At 39.6% G+C, this 24,929-nt stretch overlaps 1 protein-coding gene across 3 annotated transcripts in view; it reads left to right on the top strand.

Moving 5' to 3' along the window:
• plekhg4b (pleckstrin homology domain containing, family G (with RhoGef domain) member 4B) overlaps positions 1-24,929 on the top strand; it is a 55,086-nt gene that overhangs the window by 10,608 nt on the left and 19,549 nt on the right. For 2 of the 3 annotated variants that reach the window (XM_072460169.1, XM_072460168.1), the window contains exons 2-13: positions 14,301-14,498; positions 15,700-16,873; positions 18,870-19,070; positions 19,817-19,940; positions 20,634-20,727; positions 22,195-22,281; positions 22,749-22,865; positions 22,994-23,092; positions 23,705-23,847; positions 23,928-24,066; positions 24,142-24,264; positions 24,347-24,511. In XM_072460169.1, the coding sequence (XP_072316270.1) occupies positions 15,916-16,873; positions 18,870-19,070; positions 19,817-19,940; positions 20,634-20,727; positions 22,195-22,281; positions 22,749-22,865; positions 22,994-23,092; positions 23,705-23,847; positions 23,928-24,066; positions 24,142-24,264; positions 24,347-24,511 (2,250 nt within the window). In that variant the 5' untranslated portion in view covers positions 14,301-14,498; positions 15,700-15,915. Of the gene's footprint in view, positions 1-8,132; positions 8,311-14,300; positions 14,499-15,699; positions 16,874-18,869; positions 19,071-19,816; positions 19,941-20,633; positions 20,728-22,194; positions 22,282-22,748; positions 22,866-22,993; positions 23,093-23,704; positions 23,848-23,927; positions 24,067-24,141; positions 24,265-24,346; positions 24,512-24,929 lie in introns of those variants that run through there. The other variant, XM_072460166.1, reaches the window with a different exon arrangement.

Genomic DNA, 24,929 nt, shown 5'->3' with positions numbered 1-24,929 from the left:
GGTCAATTTTTTTACAGATTCACTTTCTTTCTTCTTCTTGTAATTGGAATTATATTTAAAACGATGTATGTACTGTCAAATATTTACCAGTATTCAACTTTTTTTTTTAACCAAATGAAGGTAAAAATAGTGTCTGAAGGCTTCTGTATAGATAATATTTACTAATAACATGTATTATTGATGAAAACAGAAATAGTTGATTATTTTATGACATTTTTATTTAATAATGCCTCTATCTTTGTTAATAAAAGGTCTTTTCGGATGTGTTTTAGAGTCTGTGTGGTCCAGATAACAATAACGATGATCAAAAAAACAATCACAAGTATTTTTTAGAGTCGACTTGTCTCATCAGTCAATTAATCACTGCAGCTCCACTGTAGATTAAGTATTGAGTTGCTGTCAGTAATTAAGTGTTTTTTAAGGGATTGAAGCAGAAACTGTCCTCATGTTTCAAATCCTATTAATGGTACAGCCCTATTTGACTTTACAGTGTTGTGTAGTTCACCAGAGTTGAAGCATGAAGCAGTAGCCCCTGTCTTTTACCCCCTCACAGCGGGACAGGGCAGTGTGAAGTGGGACGGCCCTGTGAAGAGCGCTGTGGAGGCTCCGTGTGAACCACATGGAGCAAATCCTGTGCCTCAAAAGTGCAAAGTAACAAGCTGCTTTAAACAGTATTCTTCTGCAGATTTTGAATCATTTGTTTGACTAAACCGTGAATCGCAGTTCCTTTAACAGCGGTGGTGGATTTATAACTGCATAGCATGTTTAAGAGTACAACATTTTGCAGCTGATGTACCAAAAACATTCGATTTCAACGCGATTCACGAGCACGCGCCTTTGTTTTATCTGTGAGACGTCACTAAAGTCATCTGCTGTTTGTTAGAGTTCACTGTGATTGGATAAATGCACCTGTCACTCACCATGGCAGAGGTGTGGGCGGGGCAAACGTGCCAGTGTTTGGACAGCAAGCGTCATTAAATAGAGAATCGATGAGTCACGATATGGAGATTTGACTGAACTAGTGATTTAGAAACTTAATTCAGTCATCGACATAGTAAAGTTCATCTTTATATGAGCTGTTCTGTATTATTTGTAAAGTAATGTCTTATATTTCATTGGCTTACATTGTGGAGAGCCAAACATTATCCTCTTTACACCTATTACTTTTTTTTTTTTTTAACTTAGATGAAATTGTTGAAGAGCAGCTGTCAATTTGGCAACGTCATTACAATTTTTTGAAATTTTTGCGTTCGATTTGCGTGCTGTAGAGGTGAATGAGTGAATTGTTTTGCGTTTTTTTCTGTTTTAGTAGCTTCTGCAGTCGTGTGGCCTGTGTGTGTGGCTTCGTGAGCTCGGTCTGAAGTGATGTGGAGCCGAGGTGCTACATTCCTCAGTTTGTCGCATAAATTGTGACTCTGGTTTGTCCCCGCTGACCACCCGTCCATTTACAACACAGCAGGGCCCGTTCAAACCCATTAAGGAGTCACAACCTGACATGTTTTGGGGCAAGTCTGAGGCAAGTCTGAGGCAAGTCTGTGAGAAGTCTGAAAATAAAGTATATTAGTTAATCAGTCAATCATCAATCAGTTAAAATTACTTACACGACCCCCAAAACCTAAAAAGAAGGCTTCCCCCAAAGTGTTAAAGCAGCTTCATGTCTAATATTTTATTTTATTTTGAAGATATGGATACACATTTAACTTAGATTACTTTAGATTGTGCTCTTTTAGATTTCTTAACTAGACCTTCTTTACTAGGACCTTGACTATTTAACATGGTTCATAACAATCATACTAGTGTCTTAATAGTGTAGCTTGTTGCAATAACACAAAAACTCTTAAGGCAGGCATGTTCAAACTAGGGCCCGGGGGCCAAATGCGGCCCTCAGACCAATTTTTGTTGGCCCTCAAGCTTCCTGCTATGTTGCCTCAAACAACAAAAAGTAGTACTTTTTACTGTGAAATTGGGAAAATTCAGGCATATTGATGTTATACCAACCCAATATTAATGTTCTAGATCTAATTAAAGGTGTGGAGGCTCATCGCAAATACGTCAAATGCAACATTTTCGAATTATTCACTTTGTCATTCAACAAGTTCGACATTGTCAAGTTGTTTGTGGCCCTCTGCCCCGTTTAAGTTTCATAATGCGGCCCTTGGTGAAAAAAGTTTGGACACCCTGTCTTAAAGGTTTTAATGAACTGCATGATGTTTCAAGTGTCTTTCTGCCATGCAATAAGAAGCATTATTGTGAAACAAAAGTAAATTTCATTCAAGTTCATTTCATTTTAACTAACATTTGACATAACTTTTGCAGCATAAGAACCAAACACCACCGCGTGCCTCTCCTCTCAAACTGAAACTCCATTAGTTTTATCTGAGCGCTGAAAAATGACAGTGCTGCTGCTCTCATGTCATCTGGATAATTTGTCCCCCTGCTGCTGTTATCTGATTGGATCTCACTGCTGGGACTGGCCTATCTGACTTTTCCCATCACATAAATATTGTTTACCAGAAGTCTGAGTAAACAGGACTATTTTCAGCGCCAAAGAAAACAACAGGAAAGGTTTCATTTTGTATTTACTTCAGTGTCATCAGGTTTTTTCAGTCCGGGACATCACTTCAACACCATCCATTTTCTACCGCTTGTTCCCTTTTCGGGGTCGCTGGTGACTGGAGCCTATCCCAGTGACTTCGGGCCTTAGGCAGGGCCAACACAGAGACATAGACATTACAGACAGTTCACTCTCACATTCATTCACTAGGGCCAATTTAGAGTCACCAATTTTTACCTAACACATGCATGTCTTTGGACGGTGGGAGGGGCCGGAGAACCCGGAGAGAACCCACGGTAACACGGGGAGAACATGCAGACTCCACCCAGAGAGATCTTGTGATGTAGGTCTTGGTCCGGGAATCGAACCCACGATCTCCTTCTTGGGAGGCAAGAGCTAACCGCCTTTGCCACCGTGCACCCCTTCATTCACTTCGACACCTACAACATAAATCAAGGAAATGCAAACACTGGTTTTGTCCAAACTGAACTGGATCTAATTCAATAAATACATAAATAAATAAACCTCCTCCTGTAGGTTCACAGCCTAAACAATCTGATTCGGAAAAGCAATATCTTCTGTAGATCACATTTTGGGATCATTTATCAATCAAATATTTAAAAAAGAGGAGGGTAAGTTTTTGAGTACAAAGTTTAGGTACATATGATCTCTATCATTTGAGGTCAACACAAAGTAAATGGTTTAAAAGTAGCTGGCAGAAATGTGAGCTCAATGATGTCACTTTTCTGGTGGACAGTCCGACTCTTAATTGTCGATAGCGTCAGAAATAGTCAGAAGATATTACGTCAAATTGGGTCAATGCAACAGAAATGTAGGTTTAATATCACACAAATGTGAAATGTCTGTAAACTGAATCACAAAAGTGCAGAAATATCATGATACAGACCTTTTTTCTTTTTTTAATTAGCTTTTTTTGTTGCATTTTTTAATTATAAATGACACACTTGATATTACATTCTTCCTTATCTTCAAATCAACATTCATTATATTATATGATGTTATTATTATTATATTATGTTCAGCATATTGCTCACCTCTTTTGCTTTGCTTGTCTAAAGTAAGGGATTTAAACTTATATATCTATCTATCAAGCATGTGACGCCACCAGGACTTAGTTACAGGTCAGATCAGTGGAAAGGCGAGCTCTCTCTCTGTATGGTTTTCAAGGTGATTTTTTTAAAGCAATAAAAACACTGTAATCAATTCAATGTAATTGAATAAATGCAAGAAACATTTATTTCAGGTTTATTTACTGAGTACTATTCCCAACAAACCAATGGAGATTTTAAGATACAAAATGCTAAACTTCAAAAGTATTCTGACACAGTAGTGGGATAAATACTGTATATTTCAGCAGCGTATCGTATTTTTATGCTGTTTATGCTTGTACATCTCTACGAGTGTTTGGCCAGTAAAGCTCTTGACGTTCCATCCAGTGCTCTACAACGTCGCCATGGAGACGAGCCAGACAGTGCAGCTTTAACTTTTACAGTGACGCCCCAGAGCAGATGCCCCACCCTGACCTTTACGCACTGTGGACTTGCACCAGAACCAGAACCAGAACCGTTGTCATTTCATCTGGATTTATCACGTCACGATTAGAGGATGAGGAAAGGAGGAACTGGAGTCAACATGGAAGAGAGAACGCAGTGCCACACCGACTGAGAGCGCGACCTGCTGAAAGGGCCGAGGCAGCAGAAATTACAGGGCCGACTCCAAACAGAGCAAAACGGGAGTGTATGTTTGAATAGAAGAAGATTATACGGTACGAAATATACATGGATCTAAAGGTAGAAGTCTGTGTACAAAACAATTCACCTCAACAAGTCCAGGTCTGACAGCTTTGATGTCTTCAAGGGCTGAAAAATGGGGGGGGAAATATCAAATAAAGTAGTGGGATTGATAGAAAGGTTCTCAAAAAAGATAGATACTTGATGCAGTACAATAGTATGACATTAAAGAAACTAAAAATAGCATTCCATTTGTGTTTAATTATCATTGTTGTATCAAAATTGGTGTTTTTCCTCCATTATATGTCTTATAGATGGACTTTTTTTTCAAACCAAGGTCAATTTAAGTGCTTATTTTAAAAACATCCAGGAGTAAATTGAATGAACTTTGGGATACATTTAGATTTACAGTTTATGTTTAAAGCTCAAGATGTGGTTTGGATCTGCAAATTACTAACTGAATAGATGAAGCGCGTGCATTTTGAAACACGTGGCGGTTCAAACTCCAGCGTTACGTTTTAGATCGACGTCTTAGTGAAATGTACTGCTCTTCACCAGCGCGTCGTCCAACACTCGTCTGTGTCACTGACCCTCGAAATATAAGCAGACTTAATTATCCATCCTCACTCTCCGCACTATACGTGAACATGCCGGGGTAATATGATTTTCACACAATGCACTCATTCTCCTGGAAGCGCTGAAAGGATTTCCTGTGTTTAAAGTCCAGCCACTAAAATAGAGAGCGCAGACTAGATAGCACGTATGGCTAACTTTGACTGGCTGCATTCCTGAAGGCGTCCCTCGAAAAGAAGCAAAACTATAAAATGCTTTGCTGTTGTTACTGTAAAGATGCACTGCGTAACTTAGCTAGTGGATTGCAATTTTTCTGTCTTGCATTTCTCGAATTATAGGTGTTTATTGATGAAAAAATACCTTGAAAAGCATGTTTTTACTGTGAGCGGTGTCACCTTTGCGCAGATCGGACCTGGCAATGTCACCTGCTTGTCTCCATGGAAATAGATACGTTTGATGTCCTATTGTGGGACATCCAGGGCAAAGCGGTAACATCTCCAGCTCTCTTTATTATGATTTGACTCAAGCAGAAGTAAAAAAGTGCTGATCCAGACAGTTGTAGCAGGAGTTAAAAAGTATTTGGAGTTGTGAGTTCAGTAACGTAACATCTAATTCATGATTTTGTGTCTTAATAACGTGATCAAACAGGCAAATAATGCTAAAGATGGTGGTATTTCAAAATAAGAGGGCACAAAAAGTAAAAGAAAATCACAACAGATCTGGTAAAGTGCATGGAATAAAACCGATCAGATGATTTAAAGCTATAGACATAATGCTTTTGTCACTACGTTTGGTCCTGGTTAGAGCCTTGTTTAGTCCTGATATAGTTCTGGTACTGGTCTGGTCCGGGTTTGATTCCAGGATTTAAACAGTCCCAGTTTTGTTATGTGACCAAATGTGAACGTACCCACACTCATGTAAATGTACGGTTACTTAACAAAACATATAAATGTATTCAAATAGAAGGTAATGTGATGTATGAGAACTTGAGCCGTCGTCCTTTAATTCAAGGACAAGTCAATTAATCAGTCGATGGTGTCTTGGTCCACCACACTTTTGATTAGTTGACCTGTTATTTTATCAGGATTAGAAGGGATTAAATGCACAACATCCAAGAGGAGAAAGCATGCATCTGTGTGTACTTGTACTTCTCTGTATTCATAGTAGTTTTTGCATGAGATCCTAATACTTTTGAGAACTTTGAGCCACTGCCACATCTCCTTTAGTCGATTAATCAGTGCACAGAGCATGTCTTTAGTCAACTACTGCCCTAATTTCACCTATTCAGCAAAAAATGTTGTTGGTAAATGTAAATGTGATGTAGTACTATCCACTAAATGTAATAGATGAACTCCCACCTCTGTAAAGAAGTGTGTTATTGTGACAAATCTGTTGTAGAAATGTGTCCTCAAGGTGTTGTTGTTTAGTTATGTATCATCACAGAAGGATGTCCCATATATGTCAGTGGTTTGTAAAGCCAAGTAAAGGATTGATTTTCCCCCTCGGACAATATTGTGCCGAGTGACCCGAACCGGCCAATCCTGTGCTGATGTCTTCTTTTCTTTCCCCTCTTTGAAAAGCGGCAGAATAAGCTGAAACCCTAGTCCATTTGTATTGCGAGGACAAAGAGAGCACATTGTGGCAGAGGAGAGAGAGGAGAGGCGGGGGGTGGTGCGGGCCCGGGGTGTGAGGGGTCAGGGGAGGGGAGCGCCTGAGACCCCTGCAGAGTGGAGCAGCACAGGCAGTAGCAGAGTTGCCATGTCTGCTTCTTTACAGCAACTTTAGGCCGCTTTATTTCTGGAAGTTACATTGCAAATTTTGATGGTTGCGGGTTGTTGTTTTTGGGCTTGACCACCTGAAGATGGCAAGATTATCCGGTTGATCTATCATTATTAATCGTGTTCAGGTCACAACATAATCATAATAACTAAAAACAAGTAATTGTACGCGGCAGCAATGAGTCATTTCAGTGCATGTAAAGTACTTTTTATCTGTTTATGTGACTGTATCATTACTTTTTCATTCAGAAAGTTTGATTTCATAAAGCTAGACTCGTGAAAGAAAGAACATTAAGGATTGCAATGTCGTTTGGTCACAGGGCCAACAATCCTGAATAATTGTAAAAATGTAAATGTTTTTTCTCACAATAATCATTACACATTTTTTTCATTTTCACATCTTTACCTCTCAGACTTTTACACCATAAAATAGGTGATTTTTAGCCTTTTTTCATTTCTATTTCACAATATTAGAATCTATATTTACTGAAATACAACTGTTAATTAACATTGTAAAGTAATTATGAACGTTGAATATGCCATTAAAAATATAAGCACTCATTCAGCTGTGACACATCGTTTCACTTGTTGCTTCGCATTTGGGATTATTCATGTGAAAACCTGGCAACCCTGGCAGCAGTAGCTCTATGGAAGCCCAGCGGTCACAGGGGTCAGATAGTGTTGTTGTTTCCTTCAGCGGTGCTTCCTGCGGTATTTTGTCTTCTTATAACAAAGAAATGCACCATTATAATGTTAAGATATTTTACATTTTAAATCTGAGCTCACAAACAGAAGAATTAAAAGAAATGAGAGCATCATTTTTGCTTTAGTTGTTATCATTGACGACATCTAGTAGCTTTATTGCATCTCAGAGAAGAAACTTATTTATTTGCATTTATGTATGATTAATTTTACACAAATTTCCATCAAACTGTAAGCAAACGAACAAAAAACAGAACAAAAAACAGAAAAGGGAAACATTTACGTCACAGACATGTTCACACACAATTATAGTTACAATATTAAAACAATTTCTCCTTTAAAATCCCTTCTTAAAACATTTTCCGCTTTTAAATTCGACATTTCTGTTGCGTTTTTATGTTCTTTTATCATGAGGTTAGACTCCACATTTTGCTCGACCCTGTTGTTTTTAAACTTGCTTCACAAATGAAGTCGCAGCTCTGTAAATTACACCTCGCGTCCAGTTGCGTTACGCCCGGACGTTTCGATGAAAGCCACGCGTGAACGGGAGTTACAGCGGTGCGTGCGTTTATCCATTTATCCAGCTGGCTGTGGTCTGAACGGGGCGGGGGAGACGCAGAGTCGGTCAGGACGGGAGGAGACAAGGGGGGACGGATGGGACGGAGCGAAGGGGGAGTGACGGTGAAGCCAGCGCTCTACCTCTCCCTCTCACACGCCTCGACAGTCTGCTCCAGCTGCTCACGGACACAACCGCACACAGGGAGGAACTACACGAGCGCCGCGATGACACCACGGCGCTCGCAAAACAGGGCAAAGTTGTGGAAAAGTCTTTGCCTCTTTTAACGTATCCAGGGCATTTATCGCTTGGATTACGCTCGTCCTTATGCTGTCGATGAGGAAAATGCACTCCAGGGCCAAGTCGCGGAGCTGTGACAATTACCTGAGTATAAAGGTAGGAGATGTTTACTGGCCTGAGCTGCTGTTTTGAGCTGAATCTTATGGTTGATCAGTGTGTTTTCTTTCTGTTCTGATCTGACATCTGCGGTACTTGGACCACAACAATGTACAGAACATAGCTCATATGAGATTCATAGTTAGTTGGTTATTTATTTTGAAATTGGCTCTGATGACGAGATTTTTACATGTTTTTCTGCCACTTTTTAGTCAAATCTTTTTGTTTTGTTTGTATTGATTGCCTTTTCTGCTACGTTTGTGTGGTCTGGATGACATAAATACGGCAAATGACTAGTGAGGTATGAAGCATTTTCAAGCACAAATAGTTTAAGTGGTGTGTTGTGACTTTTTAGTAATCTCTCATTTGTTTTGGTTTGCCCGATTTCTATTTTTAGCCTGGAGGTATCAGCAGACTTTGTTTCTCTATTGTCCCCATGTCAGTGCTCATCAGGGCTCAGATTGACGTAAAGAACTACATTCACTTTCCTGTTTTTGTTCTTCATGTTTTGCAGTTTTCCAGCTTGCTCATAAAAGAGGAAAAATAAAGATTTGATTGAAAATAATATCAGAATAAGTGAACAAACATTTACAAACTAAGAATGGAGTTGTTGCTGCGAGCTGGTCAGAACATTTAACAACTACGGTTATGACAATAGTGAAAAATATCAATGACATATTTAATTGTTTAGTCCATAGTGTGATTATGTTTGGTTCATTGTATGTTTGTGGAATCCTGAAGCAAACTGTTTTCCATTGATAAATTCTTAGAACTTAGAACTTCTTAATGTTTATTTATAGAAGTGGAAACAATTCTTACACATTTAATTACACAGTTTTTACCGTGTATCATTGTTCATTCTTATGGATATGTAATTTTTCAGGAAGGTATTTGAAGGGGTAAAGTATAGGCACCATAGACTAGGAGGTCTGGGTTATTATCTGCAGACAGTCATTATTATTGCAGCCCTCACCGTCGGCTAATGGACCGTGCTGCGTTTCACACAAGTCACCGCCGGCCCCGGGTTAAAGTTTATCAGCCCTGATAACATTTACTGGAGGGTCTCTGTACAATGGCTTTACAATATCCAGTAGTTACAAGATAGAGCTGGGGAATTTCGTCCCCGGGTTTGACAACTGTAAAAATGGACTCTTGGGTATTTATGTTGGAGCATTTTAAAAAGGAACATTTATTTTTCTGTCTTATACTTTTGTGCAATCCTGTCTTTGTTGATAATGTGTTTTACTATTTGTTTACAGTTTATCTACAATGTGTATTACAATATTTCCAATACTCTGCTCTCACGTGGAGAGAGAAATAAAGTAAAAGAAGAGAGTGAGAGTTGACCATAGAAGAATAAGAAACATGCTATATGTGATTATGGATCATATTGACCTCATTTCAGTGAATCACTTACATTCTTTTCAGACTATGGTGGCACAAACTTTTATTTATATTGACAATATTCTCTTAAATGACTATTTGCAGTGAATAAATGTCACTTTTTGCCCATATTTTATGTATTGTTGTCATTTTTGTAAACCATAAACTAGGCTTTAGTTTATTTTTTTGTTTAGGACAGTACAAAGACCAATAAATTGTGATTTTGTTGTGCCAGTGTTTGTGTTGTCCAGGTTGTTTTAGACAATGCAGGAGAGCTTTTTGACCCATTTCTTAATCACATTTCACACATCTTCAAAACAGCTATATTTTTCGATGCCCACTTCTTTATCTTAGTAAATAACACAGGCAGTACAATGTGTCAAAGGTTTGCAGGAATCATACTTTGTCTTTATCACTGCGTCTAACTTGTGGTGGCTGGAGCAGAGCAGAGCAGCAGTGGTCTTTGTGCACTGCCCCCTCTGAGCGCTCTGTATGGGGGCTTGTGGCACTCCTGTTACAGCCCCTGTGGCTTCATGCTTCACTGGACGCCTGGTAGGCAGTGCCTTTTGTGTCCCTGACCACAAAATGTGTCAGTGGTCACCTCTCACTCCCCCGGTTTGTCTTTCACTCACTCTTTTTGTACGGCCTCCATCCTCCACATCCAGAGCCTCCTTCACACACCCTTTTCTTCTACCATATGTCTTAAACTTCTGCCTTTTAAACCAGTTGTTCACGTGGTAAGTTTTGACATACATTACATTTTTGTGCGTGTAATCTGTTTATCTTCATGGAAATAGTACTGCTTTGCCCAGAATGTTCAACAGTATAGCATTAAACTAATCTATCGCCTTGGAGACAAGCAGGGGACATGTGGACAATTTATTGGACATCTGTAGAAAAGTGAGCCTGTTCACACTGAGAATATGTGTAATGTATTAATTGATTAAATACATCACATTTCTGGTGGAGGGTCGGCCACCTGCTTGTCTCCATGGAGATGTTATTGCGTCATAGGTGTTTTCATTGCTTAAATTAGCTTGAAAAACATGCTGTCATTCTGTGTGGCTAGACTCTCCACAGATCTGACTTGTCAGTTGGCCCAGTGGCATCGCCTGCTTGTCCCATGGAGATATCTAATGCCATGCTGGGGAACATTCCACACACAGCAAAGTTTATTTGCACAAAATCGTTGAAAGTGTTTTAAAGAACAGGAAAAGTTGCATTAAAATCACAATTAAAAGAGATAAAAACATGAATAAGGAAAAGTGCAGAAGCAAGAAGGTGATAACATCTCCATGGTGTCAAGGAGACAACAGACCCTCCACCAGAAAAGTTACACAGTTCACCTCTAACAACATGCATATTTGTTTACTGCACAAATTATATATATATCCAGTTGCTTAGTGATTACCCTCCTACCCTCATCCGCCCGACTCTTGAGTGCCGGTTTATCGCAGAGTTCTCAGCGTCCCACCTGGATTTTAATGCATTAATGATTAGGGTGGAGGAGGTGGGACGTCCCAGTCTGCAGTGTCCGGGCCGTGGTTTGTGGCCAGACATACAACCAAACACACCACATTCCTGTAGCTCAGGGAGGGTCAGAAACTCACCAGTGTTCATTTGAAGACAGTCATGCCCCAAGCCAGGTGACAGGAGGACTAATCTAAGAAATACTTTAGGGTTGTTAAATATAAGTACAGATTTGTTAACGGATCACATGCAGGACACAGTTTGACCAGTCCTGAACAGTTTAATATGACCACGCTTTACATCAGAACTAAGAGATTAAAAATGTACTAAAATATTGTGTTAGAAATTACATTACAGTGTAAAAAGAGACTTATTATTATGTTTGTGATATCAAAATGTGTTTAAAATGTTAGGATTGTGACACTGGGACTAAACCTGGACAAGAACAGAACCAAACCAATTCTACATTCAGGACTCAACCCAGGAAACAAGTGTGAACGCAGTTTTTGTTATGCATGTGTCATTATTTATTTACCTATTTATCTTTTTTATATGTTAAAGGTCAAATGAAAGGATACTGAAATGAGTGAATAGGTTTTGTGCCTGCCTCAGTTTCTTTCCCAACTCTTCTCTTCCATTTCACGTCACCAAAAAATATATAAAGATAAAGACCTAGCTGGCAAAATATTGTTCAATACAGCCATCATTCCTATAGGTACGCTTCATTTAGTAAACCGCTCAGTACAAATGCATTTGTCACAGCGCTTAAACCTCTACAGTTTTGTGTAAGTGTTCTTCAAAACACGTCTTCTGTCCAGTGTGAAACTCAAGTCCAGGGATGTCCTCCTATAACTGTGCTTTCCTCCCATTGTTACTTTTCCTCCATAAACCACAATGTTATTTTGGCCGCAGCGACAAATGTTCAGAGACTTTTTTTTTTCTTACTGAAAGTATGCAGGCTGCTAATGGCCGTGTACAATTGGTTTGTTTCTCTGTTGAGCGCAGTAGCACTTAGAGAAGCAGAGTACACAAAGAGGGCCTTGTAGTGAAGTTGTGGCATGTGTATCAATGCACTGAACTGTACTCGCGCTCGTCTAATTGATGGTGCTTGGATCAACAAGACACAAAAGGTGAAACACGGGCCGTTTAACAGACTTGATTCAAAGAGAACTTGATTTCTTCCATCTTTTAAAATGCTAGTTTAAGTAATTCACTTCACACTCTCAAACTTGCTCGTGCACGTACAGCGCTCATGATGTGACATAAAACATAGGCTTTAGGCCATGTTAAGTGCAGGTAAATATAGGCATCACATTTTTGACCTACTTTACTGTTGTCAGAAATAGTGTGTTTTCACTGAAGATCACTCGCCGCGACACAGACTCTCTGCCCCGCCCTCTAGGTCTCCGTGTGTCAATCAAACCCGCTCAAGTTTAGGTAAATCTCATTCATAACTCACTTTGCATTGTCCTTACATGGTGGAGGATCATGTGCACAGAGTTCTGCTCCAGGTGTGATCCATGCGTTTTTCTACCTACGTGAAGTTTGGGTTTTGTCCCCACATCTTCTTTTAGTCAGAGTTGAGGCCCCAGTTAAGACCATGGATGTATTATACTTCCATGGATACGACAGTCAGGCTAATTCCAACTTATATTTATAGCTTTTGGTTTGTATATAAAGTTCAATATGCAAATCACAATTTTAATGGTGGTATGTGTACTATAAAAGCTGCTGCTCACCTTGTAGTTCCATGTTTTGAATTACCTCTATATAGGTTCAACACAATCCTTGTTTGAGTCCAGTTTAGTCGTGATACACTGTAGACGTGGTTTGGTCCTGTTCTAGTTCTGGTTTAATCCTGGTTTTGTCTGTTTTGTCATCGTAGAAATAGAATGGCCTTTTATGATTACAGATTCAACATTTAAACCTTTTTGTCAAAGCCAAATGTAAACAGGAAAAAAATCTCACGAGATCATTGTCCAGAGGTGCACATCTTGTCCCATTCCTGTGTGTAAATGCATCCTTCGTTTTGCAGTTAATATTTGTGGATAGGCATAGTAATTATCCGATCTGATCCGAGTTACTAACCATAAAATGTACTTTTAAACAACGGCTCATAGTAAAACATCTTGTGAGCACTTGCTTTTGTAACTTCCTTAAATTCTGTTCAATCTATTTTACTAAACGTAAATTAAGTTTTGTTTATATGATTAAATAATTTGATTTTGTCACTCAGAAGCTGGTCACATACTTAAAGTGAGCTGATGTAATAATGACAATATGAATGAAAGACAATTAAGGATTTTACTACAGTTTCGTCATATCAACAATCGTGAATATTGGTAAAATTGTGACATCTCTTCTCACAACAATCATAGCACTAACATTTTGTGACGTCCCTAATTCTTTCTAAGAGAAAAGTCTCCATCATGGACTTTCCAGTTGGTCTGTTTGTGTCCACTCACAGTAATAGTAACGTCATTCCCTCCAGGTGTTTCCCCTCGTTTTGATGGAAAGATCATCATTTCCTCATGTTTGAACTTCCTGAATCACATGTCACATCATTACTATTATTCTACGATCACATACAAATCTTCTGCACAGTTTTTACTTATTCTATTTATGTTTCAGGGCTAATCTGTTTGAGTTTTGCTAGAGTTGTTTTGAGCTACCAAGTTATTTGACCTCATATTTGTTTTTCCTTTCCAAAACTGACTGAAACATGATGAAATTATGTGTGACATCCAATGCAGTTTACATATATTTACTTTTCACTAGAATTTGTTCAATGTTTTTGTGCTTCTGTGCGACTTCCCTTGTGTCTAGAGTCTAAATATGTAAACCACAGCACCAGTTAGAAGATTCTGATGGTTACTAATTGATCTCTTGAAAGGTTTTTTGATCAAATAAATGTTTTTTAGAAAGAATGTCAAGAAGGTTGTTAAAAGATTTCCCCCCCTTGTCAAACTGATACAAATGTTGTAGAAATGTTGCTTGTTTCCTAATGTACTTCTTGTGGTAGTTTTCATGATCTTGTTCATTGTTTTATGTTGCACCGTATCACCGTATTCTGTTCGTTGACAATGGCAATAAACCTTTTCTGATTCTGATTAACGTTTAGTTTGCGTCTCTTTCAGGACAGTGAGTCTTTGGACAGCTGTATCCAGAGCACATTATCAGCGCTGTACCGGCCGTTCGCAGACACTGCCTCCACCGTCCTATGGCAGCTCTTCAGTGTCGTGGAGAGACAGTACAGAGGAGACGGCCTTCGCTGCTTCATAGACTTCTTGCTTCCAGCCAAAAGGATCTTACAGATAATCCAACAAGAAACCAGCGTGAGTCACAAATTCCTCACATTTTTACAATGACATGTCCCATATCTCTGGAGTTACAGCAGAGAAGTGAAACTCGGACTGACTTTGAGTGAGTGAAAGACACGAAAACATTCAGCTCAATGTTGTTTTTGTCCTCTTTACGCCTCAATTCCATTTATCTAAAAAATACATATATAAATGTTTTATTACTGCTTTACATCAGCATTTCCAAATCAGCAGTTATTAATGTTAATTTGACATCTTTAATTATGTTTTGTAGGATTTTGTACATCACTATCATTAAAGCAAGAATATATTTTACAGTAATTGACTGTGAATTGAATAAACTGCTATAGTAAACACATTTATTTGCCTAGTAATCGAGTTGAGGATACTCAGAGTGTGAGACCAAGCTCAAGTACTGCTCTACACAAATCAAATTATTAGTGGAGAAGAATGCACTAGTGTGAAAACTGCAGAGTGGGAATGGGAACGTCAGACTGAGACCGACGACATCATTGGCTGCTCAGGTCTGGTCAGTCCAAAACAAAATGTCTCCCTGAGCTGTGCTGCTTTGCTCTGAACACTGTACTTCCGCTTTCTAAGGCTATAATGATTAGACTGTGGCCAGAGCCTCAGAGCCTCAGTCCTGTCTAAGCTTTTCCCCGAGGAGCATCTCACTGTCAGGCTTTGTGTCGGAGGAATATGAGAGGCTTTGGACAAACACATCCTCTACCTTTGCATTCAGTCGAAATGAAAAGGTCACCCCTCCAGCAGTCGCTTTCGCTCTTCACTGGTATCACTAAAGATTTGTTTGTGTTAGTGTCGAAACTAGGCCTGATCGGGTTTACCTTTAACTCGATGACGTGATTCAGTCATTTGAAACATCATGCTTTTCCATGAGAGCTAAACACATGTTGAACATTCATGCATTATCTTGATAATGATATTCAAACGATACTGTTACAATGCATCAGGAAAATGCGCTAAAATGTGACTTTTAATATAAATCTCTTAATTGAGGTTCAAGTCTAGCAAAAAACAGGAAAGATTTATAAAGAATAACCACAAAAGTTCATAAAAGTTCATCATTTTAATAGTAGTCTAATTTTGCGTATCTCCAAAACAACAACTGCAATTTTATCCATGTTTTATTTATTTATCTACCACCTCCAAGCACACTTAAATATGTTGTTTTATAAGTGCTCTTTTCTTTCTTTAGGCTCGTTACAGGGGCTTGCTGCTCTATCATGAAGGGTGGCCCATCTGCATTCAAGACAAAGTGGTCGTGCAGCTCTCCCCTCTGCACAAAGTGAGACTGAAGCAAGGCGACTTCTATCTGCAGATCGTCCCTTTAGGCCGAAAGACTGCGAAGCTCGTGATAAAATGTTTGTGTGTGAGCGGACAGGCCCTCGCAGAGATCCCCATTCCAGAGAGCATGTATGGCAGTATCTTCACAGCTGAGTTCCTGCAGAATGTCACACGCGACCGCAATCTTTACCCGCTCCAGAACTGTCTGCTGACCACCGGGACCGCCGTGTACAGGACGCCTTGGAAGAACGTGGCCAACCCTCTGTTTGTGAACAGCACGGCGGACGCCATCATGCAGGCGCGCAGCATCGGCCGCGGGGGCTTCAGGGGGCATCTGAGCACCTGCAGCACCAGCGGATCCACCGGGACTCTGGACAGCCACCTCAGCTCCAGGGAGTCGCTCCACTCTCAGGGAACAGACTCTATTTTCTCTGAACCGAACTCTCCAAACAGGAATCATAGACAATCGTGTGAGAGCAAAGTCACCTCACCTATCATTAATAATAACACAATATCTGAAGGACAGGAGGATGGACGAGATAAAGTCTGTAAAAGTCTGTCTTTTAGCACAGATTTGAGTAACCCGGGCCCTCGCAGACGCCTGTCCCGGGACTCGGTGGCCTTTGAAAGCAGGAGGCTCTTTAGGAAGTCTTACATGGAGGCGCTGCAGAACCCCATGGCTCTCGGCTCCAGCTCTGAATCCATCCTGGAGGAAAGTCCTGACCAGAGCACCAGTCCAGCCCACATGAGCAACGGTCCGGACCTGCATAGCCCCAGAGAACACCTGTCCAGGAGACAGGTGGGCCGGAGCTGGCTGAGTGGGGAGGACCGGCCGAGTACACCTCTGCTGTACCTCCAGAGAGGATTCAGAGGCGGGGAGCGGCGCTCGGACAGGCGCTCCAAGTCACTGGAGAGGACTAACAAGACGGGACAGGTCAAAGGTCACAGAGAGAGGTCCTCGTCGGGAGGATCGGGCAGCATCTCGCCCAAAAAACTCATAAATGGATACGCACTTCGGTTTGGGAGACTGGACGTTGAGGCGGCGTTTCATCGCTCTGACAGAAGAGGCAGCAAAGACGAGCCAGGTTAGTCTTTTGTGTCAAATCCTCTAAAATGAAAGAGGCTATTTTTGAAACTGTGAAATATATGAATGAATATATAGTGAAACAAACATGTAGACATTTTGTTTTTGTATGATAAGGTTGTATACAACAGACACATCATTGCAATAATAACAGTGAAAACATTAAAACAAAGTCATGTATACTGTTTCTAGCACATTTTAATGTTTTAACACTGTAAACGTCTGAATAATGATAGAATGCAGACAGCACCCGCAGCTACACTTCTTTAATATCAGTGCTGCTGCCTCCGCCCGAAGCCCACAGGTTGTGTTTTTTGGCAGTTAAATGTTGGATCTGCCCTTGTATTAGGATCAGGATTAGTCATAAATGAGTGTTGACTTTGCTTCTGTCATTCTGTTTTGATTTGAGCTGGAGCTGAGGAAAGTGAGACCACCTCCAGGGAATGATACTGTTTTTAGAAAACAAAGCTTTTTCCGTCCATTCAAATCGAGTCAAATCAGAGGTTATTTTAATTTTTGTTTTGTTTTTAAAGCATTACCTTCTCCATTGACGTCAACATATGGAACAGTCCAGGGCCAACGTTTAATTTAATATTATATTTATGTTAATTAAAGTGAAGGTGATAGCAGTAATTGTAAACATTTTAAAATCTTCTCTATCCCCAACAAATTAATTTGGGGAAGATGATCATGTTTTTCACCTTAGAATCATAAAGTCATCATGGTATTATTTAATTATACTGGCTTCATTGTTTATGGTACTAGATTACTATAAACTCTTTAGACAGTACAGTCACGGGGAGTTTTTATGCCACGGGACTCTTTGTGCCCATTTCTAACCAGGACAAATGGGAAAAGATGAAGATAAGAATAAAACCAAAGCCAAATGAACATCTATCAAGCTCAAAAATAAAAGTACTAATGCATTCTAGTTTTCTAAAACCTAATTTTCACGGCAGATGAGCTCCTCTTTACAAAAGCTAAAGGAGTATCCAAAACACACTTTCACACAGCACAATGCAGTGAGTCTGTGCTTCACCTGTGTCACTTCCTCTCAAACAAAGCACTTTAGGAAACGATGCAAACACAGGCCTAACCCCACAGTCACACAGGAAACAACCGACTGTGAAAAGACAATAAGAGTGAGCACTGTCAGGCTGAGGAGTGTAACACAACTGTTTAGCTGATCCAAACTTTTATAATATAACTTTTAAAATGTGCAGTACTTGTTGTGCATGTCTTTAAACTCTTGACTGCGTGTTGAGAATCCTTTTGTTCTTAAGTGGACTGCATCAATCTTAGACTTCCTTGACATTTACTTGGCTATTAAAAGAGGGACTGGAGGATATGAGAACAAGTTGAGATAATGATGTTTTGGAATAGCAGTCGTGAACAATAAACGTGTGAGATACTGCCGGACAAAGGGATTTAAACTGTACAATTTTTTGCATTTTCCAGCAAAATCGTCTGCCATACAAATATCTTCAGATTGCATTTACTTTTGTTAAACTTTGTCTTTGTTCTCAATGCATATTTATTGAAAGTCTTAAAAGGGCAAGTTACGCTGACAGATTCACTCTATAGAGCACGGTTTCCCCAACGTTTCAGGCCAGGACCCCCAAAATAACCCTGCAATCAACCCTGCAATCAGCCCGGGACCACCACAGACTGTAATCATATCAATTTTGAATGTCTCAAAATTTAGCACCATTAGCATTACAAAAACAAACAAGAATGGATCAAATTCAATGTTCTGTCTGTTCTAAAATGTTCATAATAATCCTTTTATTTTCTAAAAGGTGAAATGAAAACGGCTGAGAGTGTTTTAGAAAGTCAAAAGGTGTGTGTTTGTGACTCACCCAGACTCCACCTGGTCCCAACAATGACTCAAAGTATAAACTACGACCTGACCGACGCTAACCATCCCTTGTTTTGATGTCTTGTACTAAAAACAGCCTCTAATTTCTATCATTAGCTCTGTTGTCTTGTTTCAACAGCACAACATGAAGTCAGCAGTGAAAGCAGAAGGCGCAGGCTCAGTGTGGAGGAGGCCACGGGCTCCAAATCTCCTGCCAACGGGACGGCGGTCAGACTCTCCTCCACGTCCAGCGCTGCCCCGGTCCAAAACGTGACTCTGCCCACGTCGGCGTCAGAGGTCAATCAGGAGCTGCTCGCGTCCGGCGCCGTCACACTACCAGGTGAAGCGCACGGCAAACACTATCATGTAGATCCGTTTAAAGGTTTTTACAAATGTTTCTAGTACAAATAATGACGTTTAAAGGCCAATATCTGTCAATGTCTCGTTTTGTTTTTCTTATAGTAACTAGTGCAGCTCGTGATCATTATGTCTCCACCCCCGTCCAAGTATCTCCCTAAAGATTTAGCACATAATAATTCAAATTTTATTCATCACATGCTTATTACGATTGTAAATATATACTTTAGATGCTGTTCCAAAGAGTTGACTCAATTTCTAGCGACCACTGAAAGAAGTCATTTTGCTGCTATTTGAAATCAGAATATCTGGGGCCGAGCTCAGCGTTATGAGGTCCCTAGTCTCATTCCCATTTCATGCTATACTATCCTGTCTAATAAAGCCTACTGCCCAAAGAATCCGTATAAATATATAAATATAATAATACAATAAAGATAAATCAAGAATGTAAACAGTCAGAAAATATATTGAAAGTAGTTAAAAATGCAAAACAATTGTCGAGATTGACAACATTTTGAAATAATTTACTTCATTTTTCAATAGACAACTTTGGCGACACACATTGAACTAACTTCTTATTATATTTTTGTTGTCGCTGTGACACTGCGTTGCGTGGCATGAGCTCTACAATCTATATTTTCAAAACCTTGAGCTTCTAATCTGTCTGGCGTGTTCTGTGTGGTTTTCTTGTATTTGACATTGACCCCTGGTTGACCCCTTGTGTTCCAGGAAACCAGGACCGTGGGGGGCGGGCCGTGCTGCAGGTGTGCACCAGAGCTCAGGTGTGGGGAGCCCAGAGCTGCCGAGCCTCAGACGTCACCTGTTTACTGGGCTACTACCGCTCCACTCTCAGGTACGGACACAATATGGACTTACACACAGAGGGAATGTCCAGAAGAGCGGCACATTTTCTAGATTTTTAGTTTTTAACTGTACTCTGGCATATATATGTAGAGAGCACAAAACGACCAGAGGGAATGACTCAAGTAGTCTTCAAAGTCTATGAAAGAAACAGTTGAACGCTGAAATGATTAAACGGTTCTTATTTTGAAGTCCTGGTGTCCAGATTAAAAAGGCCTATTGTTCAAAGTATGTTTGGATTTTTCACCATCTTTAACGAATTTAGAAAAATACAGTAAGTTTTTTGTGTCTCAACAGCTGGACAATTTGATAAGATATGATACGAAAACCCTTAATTTGTCCCACAATGGGAAAATGTCAATAAAAAAATAGCAATAAATAACTTAAAATTAGACATAAATCTAACCATTTAACTAGAATATAAGAATATACTTTGAAGAGAAAAGTAGTTGTTGTCAAGCCTGTCATTACTATATACTCTTATAAAAGATACAGATCAAGATTATACAAAACTATCTGATTTTCTGATCTGTTTTAGTATCAACACTCGTTCAAATTCATTTCTAGTGTCGATACTAGTTTACCATGTAGTTTACACTGTATTATTGAAAGTGCTTTTTAACTTTCCTCTTCCTCCCTAACATATAATTGAACCTGGTGCTCACGGTTTGGCTTCTGTTTTTAGAAAAGAGAGGCGGGAGCAGGGCCTGACGGTCGTGGTGGACGGCAGGAGGCAGCTGCCCAGTGCGGCTCTGTTGTCATCTCTGTCTGAATTACAGGTAAAAATATGTAATTACACTGCATCACGCCCATGGTCTTTGACTCCACTGCCACGGCTCGTTCGGAGTTTGTTCACTACTGTATTCGGCCCCTGTAAGAAACCCTGTGCAATGTGAGATACTCTAGGGTGCATCGCATGACAAAGATTTAACAGAAGAACATCGTCATAAAGTGTTAACAAAAACAAGACATATCTACGTAAATGTTTTCTTGTTTTGAGTGAAATTATCTAACAATGATATGAGACTTTTTGTATTTGAAATAAAAAATAAAAAAAAAACTCCTCAAATCCTGATGATATGTTCTTTATTCAAGTAATTCAACTTACCTAGATATAACTTTTTGCAGTGAAAGTAAAACATTCAAAGATTAGAGACATTTTGTACATGTTTAACGTAAATATTGCTTTGCTGTAGTTTTATACTTTCTCCTATCATCTGTCCACACTTTTGTCGTTAATAAAGACGGCAAAATTCGTACATATAAACTCACATTTAAAGTTGCACTATGTAACTTAACTGGTGGATTGTCTTTGCCTGGAATGTGTATGGCATTGTTTATCTGTCAAGCCTTTACTCAATCGCAGGTGTTGTTATTATCATTGCTATAAGAATATATCTTGAAAACAGTCAGTCTTACTGTGTGTGGCTCGCTTCTCCACAGATCTGACTTGTAACGTATTGTCACCTGCTTGTCTCCATGGAGATAGATAAACAAAATGCCATTCTGTGGAACATTCCATTCAAAGCCATAACAGGTGGCGCACCATTCACCAGAAACGTCACTGTTGAGCTTTTCAATTATTTTCAACTGTTGCATTTGACACTTCAACTTGTCTTAATTTAAAAATAAATAAATAGACCGATTACTTCTGAAAGTTCACAAGTAGCAAAGTTTCATATTCTCTATTTTGTGTTTTCGTGTAGAGCATCAAGATCATCTAGTTCTGCTGTAAAGTGCAATACAAAAGTGCAAGAAACCCCCGTAAAATACCACCGTGTGAAGGTTTTTGCCTCATAACTCTCTGAAAACGCGTCCCCCTCCACACATTGGCTCTAGCGGCCCACTTGCCCCTGGTTGCGGAACACTGTATAATGCATTCTTTACATATCTCATCATGTTCTTTACTGACACTTGAAGGCACATTTGGAGAGACACACCTTACTGTTGTAGTGACTGCGGTTTCGAGTGGTTTTTGTGAAAGGTCTGGCTTCAGGGCTGCTGCAGACGAGCCTGTGCTTACTTGTCTGTTTTTAACCTCACTGCCAGGGCGTGTTTGCTGCAGTTGACTTGCACGAGACGTATCATCATGTTGCAGTGATGACTTGTTCACTGATGTAAAGAGGATTATTCTGGAGACCACAGAACACACTATAAATGGGCCTCTAATTTAGACTGGGTTTAGCTCCTCAAATCCACATTGTCATTGCAGCGCATTTGTTATGGTCTATTGTTGTCTTTTGCAGTTGTTGATGCCAAATGCACTTTATATCGTCCTTTTACTGGTGGACAAGGAAACGGCAGCCAAGCCAGAGAGAGACTTTGCTGTTCAGGTAAATACACAGTTTTACGGCAACGTTAAGTCAACAAAAGCAAACAAGTTCACACGTTTGTAAAAGGCAAAGACGTTCAAGTTAATGTTAGGAGGTATTTGCTATAATGCCATTAGCAGCCATATATGTGTGGTATACAGTGGTTATTTTTTCAATTAGTCCTCTAATTAAATGCATATTGCACCGTTGTTCTGATCTTGCTGTGTATATTTTGTATTTAAGTATCCTTATTTTACTATAGTCTATATTTTCTACTATTATTACTATGCATTGTTATATAGCAAAACAATGGCAATAAAGTGTTTCTGATTCATATATAGCGAATAAATCAACATTGCGTTTGTTAAATGTTAAATCTCTATTTGAATATCTTTACTCCACACGTAGAGACACAGACAAGTCATGTCGATTTAATATTTCCCATAATCACCTCCTAAGCAATCATACTGTACCATTTTCTCTTTCAGACTGAAGTTCTTTCGTCACTGAAGGCTTTGCAAAAGTACATCGACCAGACTCAGCTCACACGGGACCTGGACGGCAGCTTCCCTTACGACCACAACCACTGGATCAACTTCAGACAGGTGGGCACGCCGGCCAACCCGCCGTCTAAAGCCCGCTCCAAACTGGAGTGCAATGGCGCAATGGATGTCTACCCATGTTGCCTCATTCATGTGTAAACACGTGTATTTGTCTGCTTTTGCGTCGGCAGAAAATCGAGCCGTTTGCGGGCAGTTGCAACGCCGCCATCTCGTCGCTGCAGCAGTCGATCAGCATGCTCGGCAACAACAGCAGCCTGAAGACGGCCAAGGTTAGTTTGGACCCTTCATTTACTTTTATTTACTGTCTTTTCAGTGGCCTTGCTTTATGTCTCAGCTGAAGCAACGCGTTGAAGGCTACTTGCATGTTTGTCATTTTAATGTTTTGGTGATTCAAGTCAATAATATAGATGATAATAGACTGCGTTCGCATGATATTGTTCAGTGTAAACAAGCTCTGTAATGCATGATGTGAAACAATAACTGGCACCAAGGCTTTTCTGTCGGAGTTTGAAAAATAGGGCTGCAGCAAATATAAGAATAAATGTGACTAGTTAACTATAATATAAAAAAGAAACATTTCAATTGTGTTTTATGGACTGAAAAACCTTTTTATGACCAAAACAACACTATTATTCGGATTTAGAAGTCTTCAGTCACCATATTCCAATCTTTATTTGGTTGATAATGTATTTTAAAAGTACAATAGTGACAATTAATGACAGTTCTAGGGGAAAATGTGTGTCATTAAAAGTCGATCCCTTAGAGAAAATCATCAGGATCATTTGCAGATGTTGAAAATATACCTCATCCATAGAGTGAAATGAGTCTGCACTCTTTTTTACTGTATATATATGAGATGAAGTCATTTTGTTGTGTTGTAGGAGGTGTCTGAGGTGATGGAAAGGCAGAAGCAGCTGATGAAGTGTGTATTAGACGACACCAGTTTGAACAGGCTGCGTCTGGAAGGAGGAACTGTCCTCGCACGCATCAAGAAGGAAGAAGTTTGTGACAGTGAAAACTACAGGTACAGCCTCAGAAAGGAGTATTTCACTTGAACGTACGATTCAATAGTAAATCTGATTAAACTGTTGTTTTTGTCGTTAGGGAAACAATCGAGATGTTGAGCACTTTGTACAACCAGGTCGACGAAGAGGTCCACAAACTGGTCATTCTGTCCAACAAAGCTCAGAAGCAGCTGGAGAGTGTGCTGGACGTGTGCAAGTTTGAGGAGCAAACAAACCAGGTATGGTGTTGGGATCTGAGTTCATATTGTCACAAAAACATACAAAACTACAGCGTGTTTGTCTTTGTTTTGCAGATCAAACTTTGGTTCAGCGTGGAAGGAGATAAGAACTTCACATCTTTAGACTCAGAAACTTTGAGTCTGGCTAAAATCAAAGAGATGAAAGAAGGTCTAGAACGCTTCGTGGAGGAGTCTGTGGTAAACACAATACAACAAATATACGAATATGAATGAACACTTCTTCACACTACTTATCATTATGTACTGTTGGCGTCCTCAGCACCAGCAGCGGCTCGGTCTGCAGCTCGTGAAGGAGGCTCCAGAGTTACTTCCTGGTTCAGTTCTGGTCGACTTTAAGCAGCACCTCGGCTCCATCTTAAACCGAGCGGAGAGAAGGAAAAACCAGCTGGACATACTCACCAACCTGTATGAGTTCTATGACTCGGTGAGAGGTTTTCAGGTTCAGAAACAGTCATTGAACACTCTTTCTTTTGTTATTTCATATGGAGTTAATATTTTGTAATTATTATTTGTTAAGTTGTTGATTGGAATTTGCTGTTCTGTTCTTATTTGTTCCTTCGTTTCTCTGTTAGTGTTGCAACAGAAAATAAAAGTTATAGAATAGAATGTATCAAAAAGATTCAAGATAGTTAAGGATTCAAAAATAGACATTCAAACTAGGTGATTACTTTGAATAAAGTTAAGATTCTAAATGGAATGGAATATTAAAAATAACATAGAATAATAATCTAAGTTGAGGAGGAAAAACTATTATCCAATCCAACATTTTTGTAAAGCACATTTATAAACAAGGTTACAGCAATCATTCAGAACAATAATAAATAAATCAAAGCTATAACCTA

The sequence above is a fragment of the Eucyclogobius newberryi genome, unplaced genomic scaffold, assembly GCF_026437365.1.
Source record: "Eucyclogobius newberryi isolate DKJ021-1_F unplaced genomic scaffold, fEucNew1.0.hap1 SCAF_3, whole genome shotgun sequence".
In the NCBI taxonomy this organism is placed as follows: Eukaryota; Metazoa; Chordata; class Actinopteri; order Gobiiformes; family Gobiidae; genus Eucyclogobius; species Eucyclogobius newberryi.
This window is presented reverse-complemented; position numbering and strand designations above follow the sequence as displayed.